The 21,540-nt window shown below is 33.7% G+C and overlaps 1 protein-coding gene across 2 annotated transcripts; it reads right to left on the bottom strand.

Moving 5' to 3' along the window:
* Window positions 1–1,069: 1,069 nt before the first annotated feature.
* On the bottom strand, window positions 1,070–10,831 carry LOC105054527 (rhomboid-like protein 19). 2 transcript variants are annotated; one of them, XM_029267396.2, is made up of 8 exons: window positions 10,504–10,831; window positions 8,251–8,403; window positions 6,223–6,283; window positions 3,061–3,227; window positions 2,307–2,421; window positions 2,009–2,211; window positions 1,795–1,926; window positions 1,070–1,416 (listed from the first exon to the last, which is right to left on the bottom strand). In XM_029267396.2, exons 2-8 carry the CDS (start codon window positions 8,394–8,396, stop codon window positions 1,311–1,313), a joined length of 930 nt encoding a protein of 309 aa, XP_029123229.1. In that variant the 5' UTR covers window positions 8,397–8,403; window positions 10,504–10,831; the 3' UTR covers window positions 1,070–1,310. The 2 variants fall into 2 exon arrangements, with proteins under 2 accessions (XP_029123229.1, XP_010934363.1); XM_010936061.4 differs by having other exon boundaries at window positions 8,251–8,375; window positions 10,508–10,830.
* Window positions 10,832–21,540: the final 10,709 nt, after the last annotated feature.

Below are 21,540 nucleotides of genomic sequence, written 5' to 3'. Positions count from 1 at the left end.
TATGGCTTTTAATCTTGCATGAGGCCATAAACTGCATCGTTCTCATAAGACGGTCTGCTATGGAAATTAGATTTACTTACTTTTTCCCCTCTCTAAGTTCAGAGGCATTCAAATCATCAACACATGTTGCACGCCTTATGTCTGTAGCGAAATGCAGCTCATGACATCCCTTATTTTTTTCAATTCACGTAATATCTGATGGTGTTTAAGTTCTACCTTTTTAACTGCCGATCATCTCATATTTCTAATGATGCCCCACAGGGCAATGATTCAATCTGCAATAGAAGACTTCACAGGAACGGAAAGGGTGAGGCATGGGCGAATGGGCAGAGCAGCGGGCGCTTCTGGCCAACGTATATTTCTTTTCACAGAGTGGCTGTACCTGCAATAATAAGGGAGCTTGCAATTCGGACAAATGACGTAAGAATTGCAGTCTCTTGAATTCGGAAATTGCATCTTCCCCGAAACTTTCAGATACTCTGAAATTGTCCGCTCATGTAAACAGGTATCACATTCCTCCTTCATCTATCCAACCAGGCACTATTACTCTGGTTCGTTTCGAGCTCTAAAATATCACATCCATCACACTTGGATGCCTGGATCTCTTCACAACCGAAGGCAGGGAAATTATGTAGTTGCAGCAAAATACAGTAGAAATGGAGCTGTTGCGGCGACCGGACCTGCAGCAAGTCTTGCTGCGTGCAACCAGAAAGCAAAGCTCACGCTTTTAATCTTTTCCTTTTTCCCCTCTGGCAGTGGTCTAGGCTTTGCGCAGCATCTCCAGAGTAACGAGCTTCTCTAGGACAAACATGATCAGATTGGACCGGATATTGCACTTGCACTTGAACAACGAACAAATGTCCAGACCTGGAATCTTTGATCTGGGCTCACTTTCCTACCCTAGGGTTACACATGAAGGAGTCTGAAAGACAATGTAAATGCCCATACATGAATAAAGATGTGATTCATATTAGTAACTTCACATTTCTTTTGGCTCCTGTGTCCGTTTCATATCGAGGTTGACGTCTCATGCAAATCTTCAACATTTGAAGGTTGCCCTGATCACTCATTGGAAAACAAAAGCTAAATATGATATCATATTGCTTTTCTATATTGTATTTAAAAAGATTTTCCTTTAAATACTACCACGTAAAATAGTAAAAACAGTACAAAAAACCCTTGTAAACTGATGGCCTCTCCACATGAAGACTGCAGCCATTTGCACTAGCAAATGAATGCATTTTTTCCTACAGAATTTGTTTGCAGTGACATATAGCAGCAGTGAATTTATCAGATTCCTCGATGAGTTCTCAAACATTTTCAGCAGCCTTTTCATGTGATGTAACCTCTATGCTCCCTGTAACAGCTAGTTTCTCAGCTGCCAACCTTTGTTCCAGTGCCCTTGCTCCCCGTTCTCTGCAGCAGTGAAAAAAAATAAAGGGTTTCAAGTCTCAATTGTCACAAGTGAACGCATCAAAAGATTTAGAGCTAAAAATAACATCCAATTAATTTTTCCACTAAATGCATGAAAAAAGTAAACAAAAAAAAAAAAAAAATGATGAACAACTTTAAGAAGCATTTTGTTTTCCTCCAGTTTACATTTTATCAATGCTGCGAAGGATCTGAATGTTACAACAGTTTGGGAGCTGGAAGCCCAATGCAAAATGCTGAGTTATATGAAGATTAGATGAAGACAAGCTATACCTTTTGGATTATCATGCAATTTTAAAGCATCAAAAATCAATTGACAAAACAGAAAATGAAAAATGAAGTCAAGAACAGACAGAAACCCACCTTCTCCTAGATGCCTCAATAGGATCTGAACCAGGCAATGGAGTCAATGTATCACCTCTCATTTCAGAATAAGTTTCAGATCTTCCACAAAGAGCCCGATGAAATAATGAAGCGATAGGGTCCAAAATTGGCCTGCAAGTTTTATTATGCAGATCATTATAAGAAATTATCAGCTTGAAGATATTCAATGAAAATGATGAGGAGCAAATCTTACCGCAAAAATTCAGGAAAGAAGCTGGAGAAAGAAAACTCATCACTTGGATCTCCTTTAAGGCCTGTTTCTGGCTTCTTTTGGAAGTAACGCAGGTAAATCCAACCCATATAAATGCCAAATAGTATAGTTGGAACAAAAGATACAGGCTCTGTTGTAAAAAAACTTATAGCTACTGAGACCAATGCAACAATAGTTGGCATCCACTGAGGAATGTAAGAAAGGCATTAACAAATAATCAGAAAAATCCCCAGGAAACATTATGGATGATATTAAAAATAATTATTTAAGGTAAACATGCCTTTGCTTTGATCTTCAAAAGAAAAACTAGACTCAACTCCTGGTCTGGTATAATTTGTTTTGTCCCTACTAGAAATCCAGAGAGAACCCCATGGAAGCCAGAAAGAGGGGTATAACTGTAACAAAAGTATGCGAAAAGAGAACTCAGCAGTCATATCATGTAAATTTACAAAACAGATGAACTATTGCATAGGCAAAACAGATTATAATGGTATAACACCTCAATCAAATCACTGCCAAAGCAGCATGAGCACACTGAGCGAAAATTGGCCTGCTGCAAGTGTTCTTGCAGAAAAATACTCTATCAGTGTATGATGCAAAGCAACCACTAAAATCAAACTTAGGATGATTAAAAAGCTAATATATTCATGTAGCATACTGACAGTTAATGTCTGCCTGTTGCAAGCATTCTTGCAGAAAATACTTTTACAAGTGTTGAAATTAAAGGACCAACTGAAACCAAACATGCAATAATGCAGAAACTAGAAAGTGTCTTTCTCATATCGGTAGAGCTATTATGTCCTTGTGGCAGACTTAGTGATCCAGGGAAATAAGTGATTCTTATAATATAGATTTTGGTTTTCAGTATCCATCCAATCTTACTCAGAACTACCAAAAAGAAATGACAATTTGTAAGATGCACCAGATAATTTAGTGAAAAACAAAAAACAGGTCGGGAAAATGTGCAGTCTTGGCGAAGAATAGAATATGCTGCAATAATCAATTGATAGTTTCTGGAGTATATTGAAACTTACAGGTAACTTTCCTGCCTTGTTACGTAGTACAATGTAATGGCAGTGAGAAAGACGCAGACTGCAGTTAAAAAATTCACCAAAATAATGAACTTCAAGAACTCCTTGGAACCCCATAGGGGTTCCAGCAATTTCCCAAATAAAAGAAGACCAACCATGCTGATGACCACCTGCAAGTGCATGGGTGTTATAATCTAAGCATATTTCATGTTAAATAAAAAATTAGTGGAACTAAACGATCATTACCATATAAAGGTTAAAAGCTGTCATGCAAAATAAGAAACTTTGTCCAACAGAATTAGAGCTTTGTGAATGACGTAAAGTGTTTCATCAGGAGTCTTATGGTGACAAATGCTTGCCTCAGCAATTTGAGGAAAAGAAATCAGAAGATAATATGCCCAGTGAAGTGGTATGATTCAAAATGTTGGGCAATAGAGAAAGGCTCGAGCAAATATAAATATAACATTGCACAGATGACGTGAGACAAGATGCATGTCTAGTAAAAGTTGGAAGACATAGGAATGAGCATGTTGGAGGAGGTGTAAGACTAGTAGGAGTTGTGGCAATGTAATTGAGAACCAATTGAGATGAACATGGTAAATAGAGGCTCTTGAATTATTGTTGATGTGTCAGGAAAGAGAAGGTGAAGAACTAGGCTAAGATAGATGAATAATGAGAAAAGATTTAGAAAAGTTTGTATTAATATCAAAGACAGCTAGACACTGATAGTAATATTACTTGAACAATGATTGGTACAGGCAACCCAAATAGTTGTAAGAGTTGCTTTATAACTTTGACATATGTAGGTAAGTCCTCATCCAACTGCTTCGCTAACTTTACAGATATGCAAACCCACAGACACAGGGCTCTGAGTCACGTAAATCAAGAACATAACTGTGAGTATGCTACCTATTCTTCTTTCAGCAGACATCATTCTAGTTCACTAGTAACTTGACCAAATGGATCGTCTATGTAAGTCAGTGTTTATACTCTTCATCCTGGTACTACTTTACTTTCCCCTATTTTCTTCATCATATAGATTAATTTCCTATAAAAAATATGGCTTTCATATAGTATAAAGCAATTAACATGGATCTATGTCCTAAAAGATTGAATAAAGTAGCAGATCTTAGTATGTTAAATGAGAACAATTTTCCAAGTTTGTGGAACTTTTTGTACCATTGCTTGCCAGGACAAGTACCAAATGTTATAATAGCCTAGCTACAGGACACCTGTCCAGCATGGGCACAATATGCAATAGTTTAATCCTTGACATGTACAAGTGCTCCTAAATCTCAAGAAGTCACAAATTCCATTCTGAGGACTTTACTCGTCAAGGAACAAGCAATATACTATAAATACATGGCCAACCTAATACAAATCAAGATCCTTTTGGTAAATAAAATATAAATGCAGGAAACATGCAAACCCTTTGGCACTCCCAATCTAGAAACACAAATTGGCTTTTCGGAACAATATTAGCATAGAAGCGCAATTCAACCATCCAAAGACGCAAGTCCCTTAGAGAGAGAATGCAAATCTGGCCATCATGGCAGGCTTTTCCATGGAGACCAGATAGGGAACAAAGCCAGTCGCAAGATCCCAATAGCAATGCACTTAAAAGGGCCTCAAGTTGGAAGTGAAGTAGTTGAAGTGCCAGGCAGAGGACAACTCAGGGCTGGCAGCATTCCAGAAGAGAGCTAGCTGTGGAATTCTTTATGAGGGTGATGAATGTGTGCGTGCGTGTGTATGTGTGTGTGTGTGTGTGTGAGGGGGAGAGAGAGAGAGAGAGAGAGAGAGATGAGGGGGAGGAGGTGTTACAGTCTCAGATGGAAAGGTGAAAGATGAAGGCAATGAGGGTGAAGAAAAGGAGACGAACACTATATGGGGTTACTGTGCCTTTCCATGAACAGTGCAACCCCTCGTGCGTTGCACCTGCCTATCTCTCCTGACACATCAAAAAAGTTAACTAAGCAGGTAAATAGTGGTGTTTAATACTGTTACTTCAGGGATAGCTTAGGTGGGTACACTAAAAAACATGGAATTTCTTTGAAAAAAAATTGAAAGGAAAGAAAAGGGTGCAATTGAGCAGTTACTGTAACTGCATGTCGGTGAACATGGAAAACTGAGTTGTAACTTTTTTCTTTTATCTCAGTTTTGCTTGGTGCTGGAATATTGAATTGATAATGCTGGACTGCTGACTATATACACTACATTTTTTAACAAATACACCCATTCACGTTCTTTCTACAGTAAATAAGGAAAGGAAAGAGCATAAGAAAACAAATTATATATATAGATTCATATGAGTTCCTACTTCCTAGACACTTCTGGCCCCAGCTTTTTAAAACTTGGCAATTCTGCATACATGCATATGTACCCACACCTGCTTTACGATATTTAAAAAAGTCAAACCCAAAGGATTCAAATAAAGATCCAAAACAATGTTTATAGTACATAATATTTTTATTCTACTATTATAATAAGTCTTATATCATTGGTAGCTGGAAAAATTAGGATGTTGCGAATAGTCCTAGTATATCTATTAGTAACAAAATGCATACGATCCTGCAACAAAATGTTGTATTTTAGTACTTCCTTTCTTGCGCAACGTCTGCAACAAATGAAAAAAGAGAGAGCTAACGACCCTGCAAACATGATACATATCCAACAAAACAAAAGCTTATTAATATTTCAAGTTTTACTTAAATTGGTGTAACTTATGTGAGCAAAATGGGCTACACATAAGTGTACCTGGACTAACATTTTTTAATGCAGAGTATAAATTTGACATTATTAGATTACTATTTATCCGATGTTCATATTAAAGGAAAGCAATAAGAAATGCCTCCCTAGTAAGTCATGACTAAACAATTTCTCTGTGACCAACGTTTGGTAAAGATTCTATGATATCATCTACAAATAAAGCTTGAAGCAAGTTTCATAGCCTGTCTTTTTTCACTTCCTACCATAGAAGGAGCACAGTGAAAATATTGGAACACAAGACAGAAAAAACACTGGCAGATAAGAACACCATTGACTAAAATCTTGAACCAGAGGGTAACAATTGGCATAAGAAACACTCTATGAGATAAAATATTCTATGAAAATATGATATTCACGACAGAGTGCACATTAAATACAAATGAGGCAAAAAGGATATACCCCAGGAAGTGATTGCTCAAGGTAGCCAGCAGTGATGAGGTTCCACGCAAATGGAATTGTCCTACAAAATTCACGACTTCTCAAAAGTAGTTCATAATGAAATTGATACCTAAGCTCATTTGCACGGCCAGCAGTTACTAATTATTGGTTCCATGAAAGTAAGCAGCATATAAGATTTAAGAAAGCTAGTTCTCTTATGGTTAAGTAGAATTTAGAGAGTTAGCTATTATAGACTAGCAGAGTACTCTGTTTCATACATGAATAAAGATGCATAATAAAGAGCTATATATTATACTTTTAGAAAGAGAGTTGTATCCGAATCCAAAAGTATGGTGTTATGAATTACAGAGAGGAGTTTCAAGATGACATATTTGAGCTTGCATGTTGCAATCCTATAGTTAAAAGATGAGGATGCAAAAATTCTGAACTAATTAATAGCAAGAGTGAATGCAGATAGGCTTAATTTCATATGAAACAGTCATTAGAAAGAAAGTTGGCACACTGGAGTTCAGTTTCCACCTTCCAGTTACCAATCTTGATAAAAGAAAATACACAAGATGGATGAAAATCTAGGCAAAGTTCCAAGCTTATGAATCTTATCATTGCCTAGCAAGTTCATATTACTCTTTTTTCAATTTTGAGAAGATTGTGACTTCATGATTAAGAATCAAAGATGTCCGAAGGAACACAGACTTACTCGATCATTGAAGAAACAGAAGTCTTATGTAAGGAGGCACTTATGGCTTATTCAGCATTCATATGATCAAAAATGTAGTTGGTCAAATTCAGGTTTTCCTGGCAAAGTATAAATACAGTTCAATGCCCAACTTGTCAGCAGTCAAGAACACATCATCAGTTACTTTTAGATTTTCAGCAGTCAGCAGTATCATCAAGGATCAAAGATGGGCACAGTTATTTCACATTCTCATTGAAGATTAGAAAATTGGGTTTCAGTTTTCTTGTTGATTTAACATGACAATTGATTTCTCTAGTTACAGTGGTTTGGTTTCCTCTTAAGTTTTGAGATTTTTAGTTGAAATATATTTGAAAAATCAAAATTAAATCTGCCTTAAAATACAAAAATAATAAAAACAAATCAAAAATATTTTTCTTTTTGGGACCTTAACAGATATTGTTTCAGTGTTTTCACATGAAGAAAATCAAAAATATTATTTTTGAAAATTTTGCATACCCCTTTTATTATTTACCATTGAAAAAGTACATAGTGAATACATGCCCTTCCATCTACCAGAAAAAAAAACAACACACCCCCCCCCAAACAAAGAAAAAAAAAAAAATCCTATGATTTGCATTTATGTACTTCCAAGTCCCATCATTTTGCTTTCATTTCTAACATTCTGCCTGAGTTTGGACAGAAAAATTATGTTAGGTTATCCAGGGGCAAATCTGCCTTGATTATATGTGATCTTTTGGAATTTGAAGCTGAATATCCAAAATTTTGTGCATAAAATTTATGCCTCCTTTCCATCTTTTGAGATGTGAATTGAATAATCAAGCACTTTTTATATAGTATACGTGCTAAAATCTTTTAAGGGACAAAATGGTAAATACTATGTCACATAAATTCTCATTCAAAGACTGTTTTCCATCTGCCGGAGTGCATAGCAGGGCATATATGCAAATTCCAGTATGATTTAGCAGTTCTGCTGTTGGCTGGCCACTTAACCATTGATGATCAAACTCAAAGATGGTTAAGTTTGACAAAGATGGCTACGCATTTGTCTCAACACAGTTATCACATCTAACGGTGGAAGTGGCATAATGATGCTCTGATAACCTGTAATCCTGTTCAGAAAGAATCTTTGAAATTATCAAGCACATATCCAATGTCCAATACCACAAAACTAAGAGAATATAGTAAAATTGCAAGACTGTAATGCAATACACTCATAATATGACAAAAGTTTAATGCAAATGTAAGACGCAAAGACCCTCATGAAAAGTGTGAAGAGTTATGCAAAATGAAATATACAAGTAATTATGATATTATGATGTTTCAATGGTTACCTTGCAGGAATAAGTGCGACATAATTGACAGCTGAAGGAAAGATTTGCAGTAAAACATATCCTCCAACAAGTATCACAGAAAGGCCTTTGCACAATCGGGTAAATCCTGTGAAAAATCTGCTGCCCTGAATCAAAAACCAAAGCATACCTGAGCTGATATCACAAGATCACCAGTGCATTGCACATGCAAAAATCATAAAAGATTTCATTAATGAAAGATTAATCCATTACACAAACTGGATAACCTAAGCAACGTGTATCCATAAATGCACAAACATCTCAACTTAAAATGGAAATGAATAATTAACAAGCTTTCTTTAGAACATCATGATCAAAGGAGAGGATACTATAATAGTAACTAACAACTACTTTCAAAAATACCTAGTTTAATGTGGCCACAAAATTCTGTCATCATTCACTACTAACATTTTGAGTACTGTCAGAATACTAATTATCACAATATTTTCTCAAATCTAACAATTTACTCAAGAAGCTTTTATATAATAAATACTTCTAATAAAGGACAGAGGGAGAAGAAGGAGAATAAGGGAGAGAAGACAAGGAGAGAGAAGAGGAGAAGAAAAAGAGAAGAGAGGAAGGCAGATGAGGAGAGAAAGGAGAAATTTTTAATATTTTGTGATCTCAATAATTCAAGTTATATTCTTAATTAACAAAGCAAATGGATTTATATAGACAATCCAAAACCCTAATAAGAGTTTGCATAAAATAAAATACTAGAATCCACATAAAATTCTAATTCTAGAGTCCACAAAATTCTAGTTCCAAATTTTTTTAAAAAAATCCTAATTTCCAAATAAAATAAAATTTTCTAATTTCTATGTTTGCACAGAAGACAAGTGTGCCTGGATTTCTTATTAGATGGTCCTCTGTCAACTTATCAGTTGTCACATAATTCCAAGCAAGAAAATGAATGATTGCGAAGGTATATTGGTTCAGACTTGAAAGCAGAATGGTAATAGAGCTCCAAATGTTCCTACAAATGAAAAACAAGTTCAAAAAGAAATAAATAGAAAGGAACAAAGTTATATGCAGAACCTCACCAACAACTTTGCAATCAAGTTTATAAACCATGCCATACTTATGCGTGAGGATGGTGTAACTCCAGAAAAAAATCAAATAATCAACTTCCAGGAATCTGGTTAACCTGTAAAATCTCGCAACCTATGCCTCCCACTTGCATAACTACCAACAACTTCCATTAAATAGTAATCCTGCTTTCCAATCCCACTTCATGCAGCCTCTTTATTACGATTGAGAAATTGTAAACCAAGTGATTGAAGTGTATTCAAGAAACCTATATGACAAACGACCTCTACTATGTCAAACGCTTGTAAGTGAACATCAATCCCAAGGGGCTCACATCCATTACTTCTTGTATGTAAATTGAAACAAGCAGATTCTTCACGGCACTAAGCTCTAGATATGAGTTTGAAAGTGATTAAAACTCTTCTAGTCTAGAAACGATTCATGGAGCCCACAGAAAGTCCATGAAATAAATTTATGGGTTGTCATCTATTTTCCTTGTTATAGAATTATAAACTAGTGACATAATCATTCATACATAAGCATGACAAGCACATAGTCATAAATATTGTCCAATTCCCAATGCTAGGATCACTAGGTACTGGGGTTATTGCAAGGAAACTTAAAATATTGAGATACTTTCCTCCCAAAGTTCATTGCTTTTCCTTGTTCAAAACTTGTTACTGCTTGTAACTGTCTTGATTTCTAGTTTCTTACAAATTTTCATAATTTATGGTTCTTTCAATACATTCAAATCCAATAAACAGCACTTGGTTAGTATACCAATCAATATCACACCCCCATTAACTGGTTCGGCAACCAATGCTCATAATGAATCACTCGAATACAATGAATCGATGGACTTATAAGAAATGTTTCTGCATAGGCCAATCTTGGCTTCTTTTCACTCAACCCATGACTGATGATTGTATAGTTATAGGACTATTGGTCTCTTGCTCTTTACTGCTTCTTGGAGATAGGAGGAGATCTAGTGATATAGCAGACGGCAAAATTGGGTGAAGGACATCGGAAGAAGACGGGGAAGTCGATAACAAGATTACAATTTTTGTTTCAGGGAAGAAAGTAAAAACAATTTGAAGGGCAAGAAACCGATCCAGATCCGGATCTGCAAGCAACAGATCTTCGTAAACCCTAATCATGTCCCTATTCTGAAGAAAGAGGAAGGCAGAGGAGAAAGAGATCGCTTACTCACTCTAGCTGGAGAGGACGAAGAAGAAGAAGAGCTGCTCATCATCATGATCCTTTTCCTTCTTCCGGCCGTTCAGATCTTTCTTCTTCTGAGAGGAGGAGGCGTTGTTTCAGTCTACCTTCTTTTCTTTCTTTTCAAGAATAATTCTCACTCTCTCTAAAATAAGCCTAGGGTGGTGGTGTTCTCGTAGTCTCTGTGAGCGGTGCCCCTCCAACCTAGTTAAACTAAACCACTCCGGCCGGCTGCTGCTCGCTCTCAGATCGTGCCGTGGTGTCGTGCGGGATGGTTGGGTTGGAGGGCACGGCCACCGTGGCGTCAACGATGGTAGTACTTTGCCTTCAGATTCGGTAATAATGTCATATTTCTTGATTAACCCGTGTGTCAAAAGATTGTCGGAGGGTAGACTAATGGGAAATACCAAATGAATCTAAATTTTAAAAATAATTATTTATTTAAATTTTAAATAATTTTTTTAAATTTAAAATATAACTTAAAAATATCTATCCAAATGAAATGAAATGATTCGGTTGTCTTTACAATTATAAAGCAGCACTACATTATTATAAAATAATTCTGCACTATTATAAAATAGTACTACATTTGTTGCTGCTGAAATTGATAGAGATCGGGAGACGGACATCTAATCCTTGTGTAGGGACGTTGGCGCTGAAGTGGTCTGCAAAACAAATCCCAAACTGGAGGTTATGGCTCGATGAGAACCCTTCGAAGCTCAAGTCAGAAGAGCAGAGAACAAAAGAGCAACAACGGATTCTCTGAGAGGGATTTGATTGGACTTATCTGGGTCCTCGAGGCTCTGATGATTTATATAGAAAGATGTCGGACAACTGAGTTGTTAGCTGTGAGATTGCACGATCCCGAGATCGCAGATCGTTAGACATACCAAACTGGACGAGATAATTCAACCCTTAATCGCTTCCACGAGATCAAAGGAAACGGTTACGCCAAATCCTATCTATTCGGGATAGACAGCTGTTGCGCATGTTGAAGAGATAAATCAGCTGAGTAGCTCATACACATATTAGACCTCGGAATCACCTCAGCTCAATGTGGAGATGGACTCCTCAGCTCATACGGCGGTTAGTGATGAACACTTGAATTAAGCCACTAGAGGTATATAATTTTATTTAATTATACTTTATTTATTAAGAATTTGATGCTCTCTAGTCTATTTTGCAGGTAATTAGGAGTTTGAGTTCATACAATTCAAATTGGACTCAAATCGGATCAGATTTGAGTGAAACAGGCAACCAGCTCTCATTCCAGTATGAATGCGACTTAAAGATCAAAGGTCAAGAAGTAACATCTCCAATCAAGGGCTCAGATTAGAAGATAAATAGAATCAAATATAAACACGACTTATTGATCAACGGAGGAGAAGTAAGAGACTTGATCTAAGGGTTTTTATTGACACTCCCATCTTTCTTTATGAAATCCTAAATACTCTTGTGCCCCTATTCATGAGAAATCAGTCACTCCTCACTCTATAAATAGAACTCCAAAGCCTCTATCTTCTCCAATCAAGCCAACCCTAAGTTTCCTTCAATCTTCTCTCTCTCCCTTTTTCTCTTCTCCATAAGTCTAGGAGAGGTACTAACCCTAGAAATCTATCTTCTTCTTCCTTACCTATCACCATATTCCTCCATAGATCCTTTCTCCACATCTCAAGAAATTTAAGAGAGATCCTAATTTTGGTGCCGCTATCTTTTCCGTATTTTCATACCCTCTTCTATCTATCTTTCTTCCTTGGAGTTTCTAAACCAAGCTTTTCAGTCATCCCTACCGCTATTTGTACAGAGGAAGACGAAGAATTCAAGGAGGCACATCCACTATCGGGTGCAGCGAGAAGATCAACTTAATTTCGTTGTCTTGTATCGTATTTTTATTTTTTTTTCATTATATATACTTCTTCATTTGATTAATGAAAAATATTTTTATTATAATTTTTTAATTTCTTTCTTAATTTCTTACAATCTTTATTTTTTTTATATTTTTAAAATAATCGGCCTAAGATCTCTGTGGATACGATCCCGACTCATCCTATCTACATAGTAGTAAGTAGGATTAATTTTAGTATGCTACGACACATATCAAATTTTGGCACTATTGTCGAAGATCTTAACGTGAATGTTTTGAAAAAAAATCAAAAAAAATCAAAAAAAATATTTACTGCTTTATATTTCTAGTTGATTTTTTTGCACTCTTATTTTTCATATTTTATTTTACTGATTGATAATTTATTTTTTATTATTAATTAATTTATTTTAATTATTTAATTATTATTTATTTATTTATTTTTAAATTTTTATCTTATATTGCTTTTCATATATGATAGATTTACTGCTCTCTAGTTAGATTACTTTATTTGCATGTATAAATTTTTTTTTACTTTTTATAATTTAGTGATTTACTGCATTTTATACCTTAGAATAATTTACTGCTTTCCATAGCTTAGAATAATTTATTGTCCTAAAAGTAGATTTGATTTATTGCTTTATTTGTAGGTTACCTACTTGCTTTTTAATCTTAGTATTATTTACTTTTCATTTAATTAGATTCATTAGATCTTCTCATACCTAATTAACCTAATTTAAAACTTACTTCTTATTCCTTCTTACTTAAAGATAACATCATATAAAAAGAATACAAAGACGTCACATAATACTTGACTAATATAAATAAATCAATTAAATTTTAAAAACTACTTAACATGTTTGGACACCTTTTCTTTTTGCATTATATATTTTTATAAAAAATCTTAAAGACAAAATCCTAATCAACATAAGATGAAGATTTTATCACCCTTTTTTGGCCTACAAACTATCATCCTGCAATTGCATTGACCTAAACTTCTAATTTAAAATCGATTAGTTGACGTTGACCCCTAAGGATCCTCGAGCTCAGTAGGATAAAGAATCCTAAAAGTGAGATCGGATTCAGATTAGTCAGTTTAACTAATGTCTAGAAAAGTGATTCAGAGATTACATCCTGAAAGAAGGTAGGTCATTAATTAGTTTCGTTAGCTTATCTGACCAACTCAGTTGGTATCTAAGGAAAGCAACGGGGGGATCCCCACCAACCTTACATTTATCTAGTCAGTTGAGTGGCTAGTCTGCTACTTGAAGTGCTTGAAGATGATCTTGATAGCTGGGAGCTGTCTAGATCTAGAGTAACCCATGGTCAGAATTGATTGAACCACTTGATTGCTAACTAAAAATATTAAACCTAATTAATTATTCTCTCTCTTCTTAGCTATAGAACTCCTTAGATTCTTTTTTTTTAGAACTCTTTTCTCTCTCCCTCTTTTTTTTCTCCTCTTCTCTTTCAAAAAAAAAACTTGCTGAAATTAAAACTCGATGAGATCTTTTGGATGCATGCTAGAATGTCGATCATTACAATCTGATTTACACCCACTAGATCTAGAGCTAGAAAGAATGATTCGAACAAACTGAATCAAAATCATGGATCCAAAATAAGAGACTGATCCACCATGATAATTGAGAGAGTATTTTACTCCCTCATCTTACACCTACTCGCCATACATCCAGCCTTCTCTTATGGAGACGGCATAATATGAAATCAAGTCCAACATTATTCAAATACTACCATCATTCTATGAACTGTCGAACGAGGATCCATACAAATATTTGAACGAATTTCTTAAGATATGCTCCACAGTAAAAATTCAAAATTTCTCCAATGATGCCCTCAGGTTGAAACTGTTTCCTTTCTCACTTAAAGACAAAGTCAAGCATTGGTTAAACTCCCTAGATTCTATAACATTTCAATTTGAGATCATCTTTAGAGAGAGTTTCTCAATAAATACTTTCAAATTGAAAAAATAAATTAAATTAGAAAAGTCATCACTAATTTTTTTCAATTGGATGGTGAACTTTTTCATGAGATATGAAAAAGGTTAAGGGATCTGATTCGTAAATGTCTCCACCACGCTGTTCCCAAATGGCAACTTGTTCAGTATTTCTATGATGGTCTATCGAAAAAATACTGACAAATGATCGATGCATCATGTGATGGGATATTCATGCTAAAGAGTAAGGATGAGGCTTGGCAGCTCTTTGAAATATTTAGTAAGAACTTCCTACATCACATGTCTGCCACCTCTAAAGAACAACCCATGTCTCAACAGAAAAGAGGTAGAATTTATCAGATTGGAAACATTATGGATATCCATAGTAAGGTAGATGAGTTGTCCCAAAAATTAGACCATCTTCTGAATACTGGATACTTTTTGATTCTACCTAATCCAGTCCAAGATGTTTATGCATTGTGTGCAAGCCCGCCCATTTTGTTAGTGAATGCCCAATGGTACCTCAATTTTTTGAGTTTGTGCACTAATAGGGTCGCGATATTGTCGTTAGGATATCGTGATTGTCAAATTTAATTTTAATTTTCTTTAAAAATATTAAAAATATATAGAAAGTAGTGAGTCAGATCGAATCGACAGAGAAGACAGTACTTTGATTTGAAATCTTTGATTTTATAAAGAGAAAATAAAATTTTGAAAAAAAGTAATTTAAGTTAAAAATTAAAAATTAAAAATATAAAAATAAATTTAGTACTAAGATCTACTATTTAGATCTTACTTCTATTTATAATAAAAATAAATAATAAAAATTTAAAATATATAAAATAAATTGATACTAAGATTTACTAACTAGATCCTAGCATCTAATTACAATAAAAATAAATAACAAAAATTTAAAGTACAAGAAAATAAAATTTTTATTAATTAAAATTTAAGTACAAAAAATTTAAAAAAATAATAAAATAAAATAAAACTGTAACAAAAATTTGAAGTTGATTAGCACAGCTTCATCGAAAAGATGGTTGACGACCTCTTCTTTTTCTTTTATACTCCATAGAGCGAACCGACTTCTCTTCTTCTTCTTCTTGGATCCTTAAATATTCTTAATTTTTTTTTAAAATTTTTTTACTAATTTTTTTTACTCTTTTCTCTTATTTTTGGATCTCTTATTTATAGATGAATTTTTCATCTTTTTCTGATAATAAAAGGAGTCCTAAAACCTTTAGAATTCGTAATATACTCTTAGTATTTATTTCTAACTGTTGGATTACATTTGGATCACTCAGATCACTCTAAAATTCACTGTTTAAGTCCTTATCATGATTGGAAACTCTGTCAGCCATTGGATCTTATGTTAGATTTGATTTCAGTCGTTGATCAGTGCTCGATCTCTCCTATTCATAGTCAGAAATAACCACAGCCGTCGGATCAGACTTCAGATTGAATTTCAGCTATCGGATCGTGCTCCTAATTTTTTTCATTTAGTTTTCAACTGGCAATGAACAGCAGCCATCCGATCTCATTTTAAATCAATTTGGATCGTCGGATCGTGCACTGGGAGTAGGCCACCATTGTTGGATATGGGATAACATGATATCAGCCATCCGATCACGTATTCGTAGAGATATCAATCGTCGGATCGTATAAAAATGAGTCACCCACTTGTAAACCGCATCATGCATCATGAAACATTCCCGTAAATTGCGCCATCACTTTTGTGGATCGAGCGATCGGTCCACCATTATCGAAGGCTATAAAAATTATTTTTTTGAATATTTTGACTTGATTTTTACTTTAATTTTATGCTTAAAAAATAAAAAAAAATATGTATTAAATTTTTTATTAATTCTTTCATTATTTTGGTACTTAAATTACTCAATTAAATTAATATTTTTTTATAAATATGTTCTAATTTTATATTTTTTAAAATTATTTATTTTTATAAGAAAATTTAATTTATTTATGAAATTAGATTTTTTTAGAAGATATTAGCATCATAAATTATCAAAAATATCTTCAATAAATACAAAAATATATGACTTATCATACTCTCCAACTTGAACTTTGCTCGTTCTTAAGTAAAGAAAGGATTTAGAATTAAATATGTTTAACTTAAAGTTTCAAATTTTACTAAATAATTTTTAAAAAAATCACTGATATTTAGTAGAGTATGAGTGAGGTATGTCATTGGAGTATTAATACTAATCAATATGAAAGTTAAATTAAGAATACTAAATCTTTTTTAAATTTTTTCTAAATTACTTCTACCTTTATATCTAAATCATTAACCTTCATATGGACAAGTATATTGTTACTTCTATCTTTTATTTATTATTTTTTTAAATATTATACCACTATTGAGTGTCTTAATCTCTTAAGCTTTCTGTTTGATCAATGTAGCGAGTTTTTAGCTAACGACTTCTGAACCAAATGGCTTTAGGACACTGGGTATAGAATATCTCTCGGACCTACTTGCTCGAATCAAATAGTCTATGAGTTAAAACTAGTTTTACAATAAAGCTTCTTTATCCTTCATATCTTTTGATGCGAAACTCAATGCTTGCTTAGGCAAAGAGGTCTGGTTACTCAACATGAAGTACTTAAATTTTTTTTTTCTTATATATATATATATATGAAGAAACGTATAGTTATCTTACACACACCCATAGAAAGTAAATTCTTTTTTGATGCTGGTAGAAATATTTAGAAATACTCAAAAAAAACTGTCTAAGTTCTAAACTTAACTCTTTATTGAGTTTTTTTAATACTTGATCCCTCGATATCTCACAAACTCTCTGGTCTGTGCATCAATTTTCTTTTAAAAATACTTGATTTAAGTCAATTTTTAAGTATAATCAGGTGCTTAAATGCTAATTACTAGCTTACTTGAGGACTTTAAAAATTTTTAAAAATTTTTATTTTTCCTCTCAATTTAATCGATATTGTCCTCAATGGAGTAGAAAAAATAAAGGAGCATACAAAGAGAAAGAAAAAGAGAGATATCACCTGATCCAGAAGTCTTTTCAAAATTGATTCTCTAACTTAGCCAATATTGTCCTCAAATTCTTATAAAAGACACGAAGCAAGACTCGATTAACCTAAACAAAATATAAAAAATATTAAAAAGTAAAAGCTAAAATTGAATTGCCTCTCAGAAAGTGCTAAATTTACTGTCTTCAGCCAGACCATGTTGATTCTTTCACCTATCCCGTATCGAATATTGGATTGACAAATTTCAATAATTTTGGATTGCCAATCTCAGGAAGATGGCCTACAATAAATTTCAGTACTTTATTATCAATCTCCAAAAAGTAATTCATAACCCCATTCTTAGTTAGTTTCATCTTTTCAATATTAAGAAGATAATTTATAAATTCATTCACAGACCCTTGTTTGTTAAGAATTTCTCTTATTTATTCTTCTAAAATGCTCATGAATTAAATTTTTGGATTAAGAGTTGAGTTTGATGCAATAGGTATCGGAAGGATGTCACTTGATTCTAAACATACGCACTAAGTATGACCAAAGACGACAGTTCTGCAGGAGGTGATAATTCTAGAGTGGAAGAACCAGCTTCTAGGACTGAAAAAATGAAACTTTAGGTTTATATATCTCAGATAACTCATCTGCTCTCTTCTTCCTTTGGTCTTTCTCACTCAAACTAGAACTAACATCAGTACCAGTTCCGAACTTAGATTCTTCTATATGGTTAGTCTCAATACTAACCTCTTCTTTCTAGTTTTCATTTTGACTAGCATCAGTACTAGTCTTTTTCACCTGATCTTGGTATGGATCCTTAAGAATCCTACCACTTCTAATCTAGAGATTACTTTGTCATTTTTAAATTGAGAATTTTTAGGTGGGATATTAGATTGATGACCAAGTCCAGGTGATTGGTGGGTGGGTGGATTATTTTTGAAATTCGATATTAGTTGGCTCGGTAATTGACCTAGTTCTCTCCTCATGGAAGACTCAGCTAACTGTCCTATTTGTATTTCTAGCCTGACGATAGATTGCTGTTGGATCATAATCATTTGTTGAAGTTGGCTAAACCTATCGTCGGCTAGAGAGGTCTGTTGAGGAGGTGGGTATGAAGGCTGATTATAATAGGATGACTGATAGGCTGACTAGGCTAACCTCTATTATAGGCATAATTCTGGTATTGGAGCCTATTTTGAAAGTTTTGCACAGGAGAAATTTAGGTCTGGGTCAGTTGGAATCTCTAAGAAAAATTAGGATGGTTCCTGCAACCTAGATTATATGTGTTTGAAAATGGGTCATTGACAGGCTTGGAGTAACCTTGGACAGCTTGAACTTGTTCTTAGATGAAAGATGAAAACTGTATAGCCATAGAATATTTACTCACATGATGGGCTGGGCTAGCACAGATAGAACAGATCTCTTGATAATTGGGAGATGCTGTGTATTGCGCAGGAGATTGTTGACCTAGGACTAGAAATTTATCTATAAGAAGGTCGATTTTATCTAATTTTTGGACTATCAGATTCAAATCGATCTTAGGACTAGAGTCAGAATATTTGATCCTATAGAATGATGAAAATATTGATGGGTTATAGGTGGAAGGAATAAAATATTTCTTCATTTGCCTAGGTGGTTCTCCTAAATTTTTGGCTATTTGATTATCAGGTTTAATGTAGATCGGCCATTCAATTTTAGAATTGGATTCAACTAGGTCAGGATAAAGAGATCTCCTACCGTGCATGTACCAGTGCAAACCCTAATGTGTATGGTTTAGTTTTTTTTAAGAAAGAGGGAGAGAGAAAGGAGAAGAGGAAGAGAGAGAGAAATTCTAAAGATGAGAACCTTAAGAAAGTTTTAGACCTAAAGATGAAAGATGAGAAGAATTAGTTGTGGTTAAGTGTTAATTGCAAGCAAATTAGTAAACAATTAAACCTAGACACCTATGAATTTCTTAGACCTAACAGTTTAATGTAGAGTGGCTTAGCCTAGATGCAAGTTGGGTCTGTTTTCACTTCCTTTAACTAGCCAGGTAAGAGGTGGGGTTATGGGGGTCCCCCCGTTGCTTATCTTAGACACAAATTGGATTGGCCAAGTTTCAGGGGTGAGTCTAAATTTACTTTGTAATCTCTTGTCTTGGACACCAGTTTCAAGGGTGAGTCCAAATTTATTTTGCACTTAACTTCACCACAATACTCAAATTGAACTCAATTGTCCTAAGGGCCAATGTCTACTGAATTTTAATTAGGCTAGAGTTAATGCAAGATGTTGGTTGGTTATTTTTGGGCTAAGAAAGGATGATGAAATCTTCACCTTATCTTGTTATGGATGTTGTCCTTAAGTTAATTTGAGATGAATATGCACAACCAATTTCAAACAAGGAGTTCTATGTAACTAAATTAGATGCATGAAACTAATCAAACTTGAAAGCTTACCTTATCTCCAGCGATCACTAAAAGTAAATCTAAGATGATAAATGCTTCTAAACAATTAAGTTTCTACTTTTATCATGTGATTTTTATTAGGTTTATGTAGATGAATTTTATGTTAATTTGAAAAAAAATAATAATTAATACTAAAAAATAGTTAGGGTTAGGATTGATCTCATCAAATTGAAGCATTTTATCCTTCTTTTTTCTGTAAAAAGATTAAAAAAAATCAAAAAAGTTAGTAAGTTATATTTACAAGAAAATCAAAAAAATTAAATGTTAAAATTGATGCCTTCTTCGACAACGACGTCAAAAATTGATAGGATCGCGATGTTGTTGTTAAGACATCATAATTATCAAATTTAATTTTAATTTTTTAAAAAAATATAAAAAATATATAGAAAATAGTGAATCAGATCGAATCCATAGAGAAGACAGTACTTTGATTTAAAATCTTTGATTTTATAAAGAAAAAATAAAATTTTGAAGAAAAAATAATTGAAGTCAAAAAATAAAAATTAAAAGTATGAAAAATAAATCCGATACTAAGATCTACTATTTAGATCCTAACTTTTACTTACAATAAAAATAAGTAATAAAAATTTAAAGTGTATAAAATAAATTGATACTAAGATCTACTAACTAGATCGTAGCATCTAATTGCAATAAAAATAAATAACAAAAATTTAAAATATAAAAAATAATTTTTTATTAATTAAAATTTAAATATAAAAAATTTAAAAAAAATAATAAAATAAAATAAAATTATAACAAAAATCTAAAGTTGATCAGCGCAGTCTCATCGGAAAGATGGTTGACGACCTCTCATTCTTCCTTCATACTTTATAGAGTGAATCGACTTCTCTTCTTCTTTTTCTTGGATCTCTAAACCTCTCTAATTTTTTTCTCTATTTTTTTTATTTTTTTACTGATTTTCTCTACTCTCTTCTTTTATTTCCAGACCTCCTATTTATAGATGAATTTTTCACCTTTTTTTAGTAGCAAAAGGAGTCCTAAAACCTTTAGAATTCGTAATATACCCGTAACATTTAATTCTGACTGTCATATTACATTTGGACTGCCCAGATCACTCCAAAATTCACTGTTTAAGTCCTTATCACGATCATAAACTCTGCCAGTCATTGGATCTCACGTCGGATTTGATTTCAGCAGTTGATCAGTGCTCGATCTCTCCTATTCATAGTCAGAAATATTCACAGCCATCGGATCAGACTCTAGATTGAATTTCAGCCGTTGGATCACGCTCCTAATTTTTTCTTTGCTTAGTTTTCAACCGATAATGAATAGCAGCCGTTTGATCTCATTTCAAATCAATTTGAACTGTCGGATCGCGTACTAGGAGTGGGCCACTATCATTGGATATGGGATCACATGATATCAACCGTCCGATCACATATTTGGAGCGATATCAGCCGTCGGATCATGCAAAAATGAGTCACCCACTTGTGAACCGCATTGTGTGTCGTGAAACATTCTCGTGGACCACACAATCGCTTTTATGGACCGAGCGACCAATCCACCGTGCACCGAAGGCTATAAAAATTATTTTTTTAGATATTTTGACTTGATTTTTGCCCTGATTTTGTGTCTGAAAAATAAAAAAAATTTCTTATTAATTCTTCATTATTTTGATATTTAAATTATTTAATTAAATTAACATCTATTTATCATAAATATATTCTAAGTTTATATTTTTTAAAATTATTTATTTTTACAAAAAAATCTAATTTATTTATGAAATTAGATTTTTTTAGAAGATGTTA

This window comes from Elaeis guineensis, chromosome 11 (assembly GCF_000442705.2).
Source record: "Elaeis guineensis isolate ETL-2024a chromosome 11, EG11, whole genome shotgun sequence".
NCBI lineage: Eukaryota > Viridiplantae > Streptophyta > Magnoliopsida > Arecales > Arecaceae > Elaeis > Elaeis guineensis.
This window is presented reverse-complemented; position numbering and strand designations above follow the sequence as displayed.

Coding starts and splice junctions, on each gene's coding strand:
- LOC105054527 (XM_010936061.4), bottom strand. CDS start 10,552: ATGATGATGAGCAGCTCTTCTTCTTCTTCGTCCTCTCCAGCTAGA. Junction 2,212..2,306: donor TTTTGAAGATCAAAGCAAAG/GCATGTTTACCT, acceptor TACATTCCTCAG/TGGATGCCAACTATTGTTGC. Junction 1,927..2,008: donor TTCTTTCCTGAATTTTTGCG/GTAAGATTTGCT, acceptor TAAAACTTGCAG/GCCAATTTTGGACCCTATCG.